The 11,998-nt window shown below is 42.3% G+C and overlaps 1 protein-coding gene across 1 annotated transcript; it reads left to right on the top strand.

The window, feature by feature from the left end:
• The first annotated feature begins 14 nt into the window (after positions 1-14).
• Positions 15-11,764, top strand: qser1 (glutamine and serine rich 1). The gene is made up of 13 exons (XM_008405879.3): positions 15-475; positions 2,842-2,951; positions 3,067-3,204; positions 3,346-6,621; positions 6,831-7,144; positions 7,578-7,694; positions 7,781-7,914; positions 8,015-8,187; positions 8,325-8,456; positions 8,535-8,632; positions 8,749-8,895; positions 10,078-10,173; positions 10,315-11,764. The coding sequence occupies exons 1-13, from the start codon at positions 366-368 to the stop codon at positions 10,453-10,455; spliced, it is 4,986 nt and encodes a 1,661-aa protein (XP_008404101.1). The 5' UTR covers positions 15-365; the 3' UTR covers positions 10,456-11,764.
• The last annotated feature ends 234 nt before the right edge of the window (positions 11,765-11,998 follow it).

Here is an 11,998-nt window from a genome sequence, read left to right as displayed (position 1 = left end):
GTGTGTGTGTGTGTGTGTGTGTGTGTGTGTGCGTGTGTGTATGTGTTTCTGTCTGCAGTGTAGCACAATCCATCCTTATAAGAAGTTTCATGTAGCCCGCTAGGTGCAGCCATGTGTCCCTGCCTCAAACACTGAAGACTTCTTGTAAACTAACAAACTAACGTGACGGGAAATGAAGGAAAAATAAATCACGCAGAGAGAGGAGACACTTTATCTGGGACACAGGACAAGCCTGGCGTCGGGTTTGTTTTCCTCTGCGGACCGTACACCGCTTTTCCCGGGGTCCGATGGGTACGACCCGGGGCTGCTACGATGTGTTCCCGCTGCTTCACGAAGCTCCTGTGTGGAAGTGAACCTTTCACCGGATGATGGACAGGAACTACCCGAGCTCCAGCTTCGCGGACGCGCTGGCTGTACCACCACACACCGTAGCTTCATGGGCCTATGACCGCGGCTCAGTCGCTATCAAACCAAGGTAGGAGATGAAGGAGAGGGCGGGTCACCTTCCGAAGGAAATATCGGTGATGGAGGGCCTAGTGTTTGCTTTTGGAGAGAAGTACAGAGGTTATTTTGCTACTGAGGGACACTGAAATATGTGGATATATTTCGCGACATAAACACAGCTGTAGAGTCTAACTTGTTGGGATTTTTGAGCCGTATCTTGATACCTCCCCCCTCGCTAATTTACGTTAGCAAAACAGTCCCCCATCATGTCCGTGCACTGTAGCTAGTTAGAGAATAAAGTGTTTTTGTATCTGTAGTATGAGCTGACCAGGTGTGCATATTACTTTAATTGTATTAATGTATTTTCTCCACTCGTGGTTGATAGTTGAAACCAAAGCAAATTGGACTGTTAGCAGCCAGAGCTAGTTACTGTATGACAGTTCTGGAAAGTGTTTCGTGTCGCTCTGTGTAGATTCATACCATTGTTGTTGCTGCTTATTCATTGAGAATAAGTTGGTGAAACACTGAAGGGTCTTCTGACCAAACTTGGCGATTAATGGCTTATTTGTTCATGTTGTAGTGCTTTTTTTTTCTAAGCAACTTTGTTTTTATAAATATATCAGGCTTAAACTTGTAGCAAGTGTTCTTCGCAGGAAATCATTCAATATTGATTTCAATTTATCGCTACGATTAATGGAGTAAATGTAATTATACTAAGAGTAAAACGCAGTAATATATGGCAGTTGTGTCTGCTGTTTCTTTTTAAAATGATTCAAGTGTTTTTTGGCTCCCACTGTTTAAACACCCTAGGAAGCCAGGTATGTGATTTGGTTATCTACTTTATCGAATTTAGCGTTCTTTGAAGTCAGTTTGTCAGCAAACAGGTGCAGGATTTCTGACACTTTGTATTTGTAAAAGGGATCAGTAAAAAGCCAGAATAACCTTAGTTAGGATCTTTCCATTTACAGATGTTTACCTTCTGGCTGAATGTCAGTACTTTAAATCTGGTTGACGGGATTTAATTATATTTGAGAATAAAGGATGACTTCTGTTGACTAACTGATCCAAATTTGTTTTAATATTTTATTTGTGTAGCACATTTTGAAGCAAGTTTGTAGAGTTATTTTTTTATTTTTTATTCTAGAAATAAACTTAGTAGACAAGAACTCATATCAATCAGGTTCTTTCTCTTGGCAAACTGTTGCACAGCTTTTGAAATCAGTGCTTCCCACTGCTTGGAAACCTGCAGCAGACTTTGTCTTTGACTGCCAAACACACCAACAATGTCATATCTTGTAGTTAGGCTTGTCACAATAACAAATTTTGCTGGACAATAAATTCTGCCAGAAGTTATTGCAATAAACAATAATATTGTTGTTTTAGAAAATATTCAAGTAATATAGTGATAATGGCATGGTAATGCAAGAACACATTCTCAGAGATAAATGAACATTTAATTTTATTAATGAACATTTAACACTGTAACTGGAAGACATTTAAAATCTCCAAAATAAATAAGCAAGACAATAGAAACAACAAATAAAATTAATTTTGAAACCTCTGTAAACAAAATAAACCAGTTGAGAGAGACCAATGCACAAGACTGAAGACTTTTGTCATCCAATTTTTGGTAGAAAGAGAGACGAGAAAAACAATAAATCATGCAAATGGACATTATTGAGCTCATTTTAATTTACCATGTGATTAATTGATTTATTGCTAGCTATAGTAAAGATATTCAGCAACTAGTTTGAATTATTTGTCGACAGAGACAAGTTGTAGATAAAATGTTTAACCCAGTTTGAAGAAAGCAAAGACTTTTGCATGTTTTTCTAAAATCGCAGTAGTTTTGCAATGGGGCTCATCTTTAATCTGAAACTTATATTCTGAAACTTAAATATTTATTTGAGAGTAAATAGAGAAACAGTAATTTATCTGCTATAGGTTTAGATAGATATCTGCTACTCTTTACCAGTTGTGACCAAAGTCAGCCTTCAGAGGCTTGTGTCCTACATTAATTAGGTGATTCTAAACATACCTTAGTTAGAGAAATGCGTCATTAGCAGTCTACGGCAGAATGTGACGGCAGGCTAAAGGGATAATTTGGTCATTTGAATCGGTGTTAGTGCAGGGACGTATGCAGAACATCGACCATTGAGGGCCAGAGTTGGGCATCCCTGTCTTGTGATGTGACCAAGGAATAAAACTTCAGCACTAAATTAATCAGGCCTTTTATGCTCCTGACTTAAAACTTTCCTAAAAAATAGAATTTTTTTGGATGGCCAATGGAATTTTTGAATTCTCTGTCTGCTCAGCCTTCACAGGGTGGCCCAGTGTTGCTTCTGAAAAATAAAAGCAATTGGACAAATTAACTTTTTGTTTATTTTGTGCACACAGTCCCAATTATGTTGCACCAAACCTTGACGGGGAGCTCCTCCAACAGCAAAGTTACACTACAACGCAGCAGCTCCCCACTTACACTACAGCACACATCCCGGCAGCTGCACGTGAGTTTTGTTCATAAGTGGGACCAGTCAGCTAAACGGCTAACATTATCGAAGATCTCAATCTTTGAGGATGATTTTAATTTAAATTGATTTTTTTCTTCATTTTGACTGTTAGGCACACTTGAGTCAAGTGGTAATAATCCTGTGACCTCAATCATGAGCTTCCTGTCAGCCATGGAGTCAAGAAGTCTTCAGACCGGTCCTGTTAGTGCCTCTTTGCTTCCTCCTTTTAGACCGCCATCTTGGACTACTGGTAAGAACACAGAAACTGGACCTAATCCGCTTGATGATTTTAGAAGTCGTCCTTTTTTTGTAAGCTCACAAATTATGCACAATGTGTCTCTTTGCTTTGTGCATGCTGGGCTTATTACAAACTTTGATTTCTTCTTTGTAGGTGCCAACTCTTCCACCACAGAGCTATATCTGACTGGTGCTCTGCCTTCCACAGCCAGTTTCCCCTCTCCTGCTGCTCTGTCCTCCTTTCAGCACACAGGTGCCTACCCACCCAGGAGCTATGCTGCCAACACATCCCTTACACTTCCAGATCCTGCCTTCAGCACTTCCACCAATGGGCTGTTTCCTCACCATGACCCACTGCTTAATCTTAAACCCAGCCAAGCTGTGATTCCCACTGCCCTGACTTTCAATCACCTCTCTACACCCTCTCTGGGCTCAGCTCTGCCTGTGCAGTCCTCCACTTACCGCTCAGCCCAGGAGTCAGCCCCCCACCTACTACAGCCCCAGTTTGGTCTTCTTCCTTCTGCTCTGCCCACCACTCATGGTGCCCCACAGTCCTATGGGGCCACGATTTTCTCTGGCTCTATTGAAAGAGCTCTTCAGCGTGAATGTAGTGTAATAAAGCACCACCAGAGGCCTTCAAGTAGCCACATGCCCAATTCAGAGGACTCCCTGCAGGGGTATTTTGGCTCTGGCAGTGAAACGGATATGTCTTACCAGCAGGACCCGTCCCGTCACACACCAGTGTCCTGCAGTCCGTCTTCAAGAACAGACTCCACTCAAGGAGTCAGTGGGTCTCCACAATCTAAAAGCGATTGTGGAACACAACCGTACTCATCCACTTCTTTGCTGAAAAATAAAGACGCTTCTTCCCGACTGAATTCACATTCTGCTGGAGATGAAGAGAATCACACTCAGAACTTGAGAACAGGGTCTCCAGAGCGTTATTCTTCTCCTACTGAGAAGCAGAACTCTGTCATTGCTAATCAACAAGCGGTCCAGCTGTCTGGCCTAATGTCAGACAGTTTGTCTCAAAATTACATGGCTCCACAAACACAGTCACAGACCTCCCATTCCCCCTCCGAGAAGCTCTCCTCACTTTACACTACCTTGCCATCCCACTCGAGTCACTGTGACAACGTGGCTCCCGTTAGCCAAGCTCTTATTTATACAACCACTCCTGGGCTGAACCAAGAGCAGATCCAGTACGGAGCCCAGGTTCAGAGATTCTGTCAAGAAAATTTCTCAGACAGCTTCTCCGGTGCCCACTCTCAGGGGCCCCCAAATCTGACGTTTACTTCTCAGCCGCAGGAGCAAGCTTCGGCAACACATTCTCAAAGTTACAACATGGGACAGTCCCTCAGTACTGTGTTCCAATCCACATGTGTGCAAAGTCTTCCTACGTCTAATTCTTTGGTGGATTATAGCCACATGCAGGACTCAGTGGCAGGTAAAGCGCATACCAGCGCGTCCCACCAACAGACACAGCCTCACAGTGTTTTATCCGTACCTTTGTCTACATACTCTTCACCTGCTCAACCCATACAGAATAACATACGATCCTCCATACAAGAAACAGATCCAACATACGCCAAACAAAAGCTCGAAGAACTTCCATCCCAGGACATCGAGGCTCTACAGCAGGTGTCCATGGTCTCTGTTGCTGACAATAGCATGGCTGCTCACAACAATGTCATCTACGTGGTTTCAAAAATGGATGATCACAAACCACAGAGTGTTATTCGAAGCAATTCTCGCTGTGACGAACAATTCCTGGGACTTGGCCATGCAAATTCGGCACAGGCAAAGGATGAACATGTCGGCTGCATGACCCAGCAGCAGGTTTGTTTAGGCAGTGCTGATGGTCATGAAGTTGCTAACTCAGAAGGTTCAAATACCTCTGTTTCATCACATGGACCTCTCAGTTCAGAACATCTTAACCAGCAGCTCAGATCTCCTGAGCCACTCCAACAAAATCAGCAAACCCACTCTCAGTCCCAGGGTCAAATTCCAGCTACCCACTCTCAGTTTATGTCAGTCCCCAGCTCTCAGGTGCTTCTTGAGCCCAACCAGATGATTCTGGTCCAGCAACCTCTTGTCCACCAAAGTCAGAACTCTTCAAAGCTAGCATCGATGCAGGGTGTCCAACCAGCCCAGTGTTTGGGTCCGGTTCACGTACAGTACCTCCAGATGGATCGAGGCCTGCTCTGCCCAAATGTCTCTAATGAAAACCAGAATCAGCAGACTGTGGTCATGTCTGAACCAAGCTCAGAATGCTCTTCCTCTAAACACCATTACAGCCAGACAGCAAGTCAGCAGCCAAATGATGGCAAGAACCAGTTTGCCCTTAACTCTATTTGCTTTCCCGACTCTATGCTCCTGGCAGATGAAAGAAATATTTTGTCAAACGTTGACGACATCTTGGCTGCCACTGTGGCGGCTTGCGGTGTCACGCCTCAAGATTTTGTCAAAGCTGCATCGTCCGCTGAGGCTGAAATGACTGCAAGGGAAAGTCCCGTTGATTCCAAAGGTCAGCTCCTGACTGTGGATATAAGCCAGATGTCGCCCAGTTTTTCCTCATCACAACATCCTGCCATCAGCAACACTCACTGCCAAACTATCCGCATGACGCTAAATGGTGCTCAGATGGCTACAGTCAGCCAAGATCAGGCTGCTCGCCACAACAGTAACATTAATCTCGTCATGAATGGGGATGGAATGACCTCTGAGAGTGGCTACCACTCAACCAGACAGGTGTTCAACTCTCCAGGTGTCCACAATGGAGTCCAAGAGACTACAAAATGTGCAGAAACACAAGAATGTCTGGGTAGTGATGACTCTCCAAAAAAGAAAGCACGCTCCAAGTCCTTAACCAAACCGAGTTCCGAGGACAGTGAGGGACTGACTAGACCGGCAAAGCGCAGTGGACAAACTAAGCGTCAAAACTCACGGGGCAGTGATGCCACTCCTCCGTCTGCCTCAACTAGCACACAGGACAGTTGTCCTCAGCATGAAAGAATCAGGCAGAAGATCCGAGAAGTGGAAGAGAAGCAGCCAGAGGTCAAAACCGGCTTCCTTGGCTCCTTCCTAGACTTTATCAAATCGGGCCCCAAACAGCAGTACTCCCCAAGCTCTACGAGAAGTAGCAGTCGCCCAAGAAAACCATCCTCTTCCTCCTCCTCCAAACCCTGCACTTTGCCTCCCTTGCCACCCAAAGTGCCCACTCTTCCTGGACCGTTGCTTCCCCAGAAGAATCCAGGTTTGAGCTCCCAGCAGAAACGTCTGGAAGAGGATCTTCACAAGAACCTGGAGACGTTGCCGTCGTTCAGCTCAGACGAAGAGGAGAGTACTGGGAAGAATCAAGCTCTGAGGAACAGCATCAGCTCAGCTCTCTCAGCTCTGGATGAGACTTCAGATCGGAAAACGACTATGGGTAACAGCATCCTCCATTAAACTTGACTATTCAGCTTATATTGAATTTTTTTCATGCTGTTTTTGCTGTAATGCAAAATTGTTTTTATCACAGTCAGGAGAAGCTTTGCACAAATTTGATAAAACTCTTGATTGACTCATTAATTCAAAAATAAGTCAACTCCTCATTATTATTATTATTATTATTATACCTTTCTACTCCCTCTTCAGATAACCAAATTCAGGTTACAGTGATGAAGCCTGTCCAGCTTCCCACCATCCCTCTCACCATCACCCAGATTTACCTGCCACCGGTGTCCGCCCCTGCTGTGGTGACCCCTGCGCCAACCACAGTCTCAGGGGAGAAAGAGTTTATGACCAAAGAGAAATTCAAAGAGACACCGTCAGGCGAGTTAGCTGTGCAGCTTATGAGCGTGGCCTTGGAGGGGCTGACTGACGACGAGCCGTCTGACAGCGGGGGAGAAGGGATGTATCGAGAGAGAGACGAGTTTGTCATCAGGAATGAGGACATTGAAACCTTTAAGGTATTGCACATTACATCACAGCATTGATACACCCCTGATAGCACAGAATTGTTTAGATGGTGTGGGGGGGGGAAATAGGTCATATGATTTCAAAACTTGTTCCACTCTTTTTTGTGACAAATATCCAGTGTAATTCAACAGAAAAACTAACAAATCTGCTGTGGAGAAAGAATGAAAACAAATGAAAAGTTACATTAACAAGATTGCATAAGTGTGTTTAAGCTTTATCTTTTTTGCCTAGTCTACCTTGATAAAGCTCTTTTGGTCATCATGGCTTCAGCTAAGTGTCCGTACAGCAAAAGTTCAACCTTATCTAAAGTTAATGAGATTCAATTAATTTCATGTCTCTTTTTTTTTTTTGTTTGCTTCATAATTTCATTTGCTGTGAACTCTTGAAGTCCCCCTCCTTTTACATCTTTTGCACAACTTGCAGGTCACAATGAGGGCAGGAGTGGAGCCTCCAGCTATTTGGAAGGTCCAGAAAGCACTGCTGCAGAAATTTGTGCCTGAGCTGAAAGATGGGAAGAGAGTGTTTTCTGCCACAAACAGTGTGAGTTAAATCTGTCTATGGATGCACGAGGATTCAAATACTCTGTCTCCTCTCAACGTGTGACCCTTTTCTCCTTTGCACTGCAGTACCTTGGATACTTTGGTGACGCAAAGACGATGTACAAGAGAGTGTATGTGAAATTTCTGGAAACGGTTAACAAAAGGGAGTATGTGAGAGTTTGTAGTCGGAAACCACGCGGCAAGCCTATGAGTTCACTAAAGTAAGTTGATAAATCTAATTTCATACATTTGTTAGAATGACTTTTCAGTTGTGTAACTGCTCTCTTTCTCTCTCTCCTTTTCTCTCTGTCTGTCTCACAGGGCTATTCAGATGAAAGCTTTGCTGGGCCTGACAGATCCACCTTCATCAGCTCCCCAGAACCATAAGCCCCGCCCCAAACAAGTGAAGCCACGGGCAGAACCGCCGCCCAAGAAGAGGAAGAAATGGAAGGAGGAGTTTTCACCCACCCCTTCAGTATCATCTGCAGAAGAAGGTACTGAGGAGGATTTGAGGATATACTTTTGTGTTGGAGAAGTATTTGGGTTTCTCATTTAACTTTAACTTGAGTCTATATTCTTTTATTTCTCTTTGCTATTTCCTGAATCTTTCTCTGTCTCTGTTACACTTCAGAGTTAAACCCTCCATTTGCTTCGAGGCTCCTCAACACACGTACTACGAAAGACACGTTCAAAAGCTTTGTTGAGCTTCTCATTAGTGTTGCTTTGGACGAAGATGTGATGGCAGCACTGGAGAGGGCAAATGGTTTGTGATCTACATTTCCAAAGTCATCTGACTACTCCTAGTTGGGGCTTAGAGCGTTGTTCATGTGTTTTATAACAGACGAGTTGCTGCTGCCGCACATGAAGAAAGTAGATGGGATAATCACTGATATCAGGAAACGCTTGCTTAACAAACTGCACATAGGGCAGGTCTTAAAGGTGAGTCTTTCTATTAACCTTACACATCTGCCTTGGTGAACAAAGCTAAAAGCCACATACACAAACCTGTTTTGTCTTTTTAACTTAGCCGAGTTGTTTTTATTGTTGCTTTCCAGACAGCTCTAGACAGCTTCCCGGAGATCTCAGTGGTGACTGAGCTGAAGAAGGATGGGGAAACCCCAGCCTTTAAGGTACGTCTCAGTGGGAGGGCCTACAACAAGAAGACGATGAAGTCCTACAAGTTGCCAAACAAAGTGCCTCAGGTCAGACATGTTCGTCCTTCTGCAGAATGTTTTATTACGGGATTTGTCCAGGAGAGGGCGCACCATCACCAATTGTCCTTCTCCTGCATTCCTGGCCTCCAACCCGTATCCCCAGGCACACTGCTCCCTATTTTAGACGTTTTTCTTCTCTAAAACCCTGTTAAAGGGGATTTATATCTCAGCAGCTTGTTATGAAGGTGTGACCAGGCTTGTGAATGGCCAGACAACTTTAAAAAGTATACTAAAGGCAAGGAAACATCTAAAAGCTCCTAGGATTAGGTTTGGATGCTATTGTTCTATTCCTCCAAAAGGAATTTCACGAAGAAGTATCCATAACATTTAGTTTGCTAGTTACAAGTTTTTAACTTATTCTTCTCTGTTGGATTCAAGGGCCAATTAGAAAATCCCTTTTAGTATTTTGTTGTTTTTTTTCTTGGTGAAATTCTTATGATACAGATGCATTACACACAGACTGACATATCTTAAACATTTATTTCTGTTAGAAGAAAATAAAAGAAGAAAAAGAATCTAATGTTGATCTAAAGTATGTAAACTAGGTTCTCCTGTTCAGGGTTGCTAGATAAGTGTAAGTAAGTTTCCTCTGGTCTAATTCCTTTTCTGGATTAGAAGAACAGACTTCTAAAACGTAGTCTAATAATGTTGAGCTAAAGAATATTAAATATTGCACGTTTAAGGAAAAAGTGTTGCAGATGTTTCTGACTTGTAAGCCTTTTTAGTTTTTGTTGTCAACGTTTTGGTTTATTATGGAAGGCGTTAATAACTCTTTGCTTGAATGCCCAAAAGAATGGTGTAGGCCAAATAATAACATTTGTGTTATTAAGAATCCTTTTCCTATTGTTGGTTTATGATATTCTTCATTTCCAAAAAAGTAGAATATCAATGTTTCATTAGCTCCAAGCCAAAAGTTATCAAAATCTAAGGAAATTATTTAAATATGACACTCTAAATGTAATGAACCTCAATGATTTTCAGTTTTAAACAGATTTTTTTTTTTAAATGTATATGTTTGATAACTGCTTGGAATAACATTGTAATCATCTGGGAGGTTCTAAGTTTTGAGTCGTGAATTTGTTGCTGTTCTAGATTATTTAATACAGAAGCCAATATGTTCCTATTTTTGCTCTGTATTGTTCTTCTTACATCCCCTTTTTCCCCTTCTAGGAGTACACAGTGGAGCAGCAGAAAACTCAGTGGTTCTCTCTGTACCACTCTTTGCAGCATTACAAATACCACACATACCTCATGTGTAAGGACGAGGTGAGGAATCGCTTACGGTTTCTGCTGGTTGCTAGATTTGCAATTATCATTATTATGAGATTATAATCTAACAAACACAAATTGATCAGGAAACATTTCCTGCATGCTGCTCCTCAGAGTCTGTCTGTTTCTGTCGTCTAGATTGCATCGCTGCGGGCGCGGGCTGGCGACCTGGGGCAGGAGGAGACCGTCCAAAAGTGCCTGGAGAACGGAGCCTGGGTGGATGGGCTCTTTGATCGCTTTGGAGAGCTAATCAGTCAAGTGCAGCAGGTCTGCAGATGATTTGGCCCTGGCAGACTCGACTTAAAAAGAAATACAAGGAGAAGCTAATGCAAAGTTCACCGCTTAAACTCAAACGGATGCCTTGAAGTCACCGTGGCAGCAGAGACCGAGTGTGGAGTGGATTCCCCTCCAGAGATGTCAGGAGCAAAACACAAAGCTGTAACTCGATCAACAAAAGACTTTGTTTCGGGAGGCACTTCGGAACAGTTCCATGTAGTGCGACTCCTTTTCTTTGTACGTTTTTATAGTTTTAAAAGCCATCTTTTTATGAGCCTTTTTTTTATAGGTTTCTATTGGCTTTTCTACTCTCCTTTATTTTCGGCTGAGTGCCATACAATAACCCTTAATTGTGTTCTAGATAGAGGAAGTAGAGTGGGAGGAATAAAAGGCGGGAATCTGATAAAGTACCATTTTAACAAGCCTTCATCAATCATTTAAGTAGGCTTACATACAGAGTTGATATATTGTACAAAATTGAGTATAAATAAAATATTACTGTAGTTCATGCTGTAGAGAAACACCCGTTGTTTAACGGAGTGCCAACTTCTCCATGTCTAATGTACATTTTGTGGAAAGAAAAGCGAGAGGTGAGACCTGCAGCCAGAGGAGATGAGCGACCGCGAACGACGTGCGTCTGACTTTAACGCATCGGACGCCTTCTCCCTCCCGAGATGCGTTTTAATGGAACCAGCGCCAGTTACTGGTTTTCTCTAACCGAAATCAATACCTTGAATTACTTCAAGGTCATTTCAAGGAAATAACTGGTAGTTGTCTTTATATTGTTTTATATACAAAGCCCACATTTTATGACAAATATATATTTTTCACAGAAGCAATTATTGTTATTCTTAGGAGACATTGGTTTTTTTCCATTGTCTTTTTTTTTTTTTTTTTTACGTTTCTCCTCACTAATTGACTGTGAGCCAGAAATGTTGATATCACTAATTCTCGTTGCTTACCGGTGCAGTTTGTAAATAAAATGGCACATATGTTAAATGTGTTTCGGTGTGTTTCGCACTGTGCAAGCAAGGCTTACTTCTTAAAGTCTGGGGAAAATGTTATATTTGTTACCAGATTACATAACTGAATACGGCGTCTTTCACATAAGGAAAAAGATGTGTGAAAATATTGAGGTTAATTAATCTCTCACTACAGTAGCATATTTCCATGTTGAAATGTCTAGGGGGGGAAAAATCTGCGTTTGATTTTTTTTTTTTTGTCCTTCCGAAATATTTATGCAAAAAAAAAAATCTTTGTCATTCATAACAACTCCTGTACAATAAATGGAACCTAATCATTTTGTAATTCATACTACGCCGTTTCTGTTGACAAGTGTGTCTTATAACTTTTCAATCCTTGACATGTTTGTTTTTCTGGGCTTTCAATATTTGTCTTAGTAAGATAGAAAGGACAACAAGCCATTTAAGTAAGGCAGAGGTCTGTTTTTTTTTTTCTTATTGCCGCCATCATGTTGCAAAAAAAGATCTCTGAATCTCAAATTTAGGAAACTGCAGTAAAATGTGACGTCTTGGTGTCGCAAAGT

This window comes from Poecilia reticulata, chromosome 3, assembly GCF_904066995.2.
Source record: "Poecilia reticulata chromosome 3, P_reticulata-male-v2, whole genome shotgun sequence".
In the NCBI taxonomy this organism is placed as follows: domain Eukaryota; kingdom Metazoa; phylum Chordata; class Actinopteri; order Cyprinodontiformes; family Poeciliidae; genus Poecilia; species Poecilia reticulata.
The sequence above is the reverse complement of the archived record's forward strand: the minus strand, read 5'-3'. Positions and strand labels throughout refer to the sequence as shown.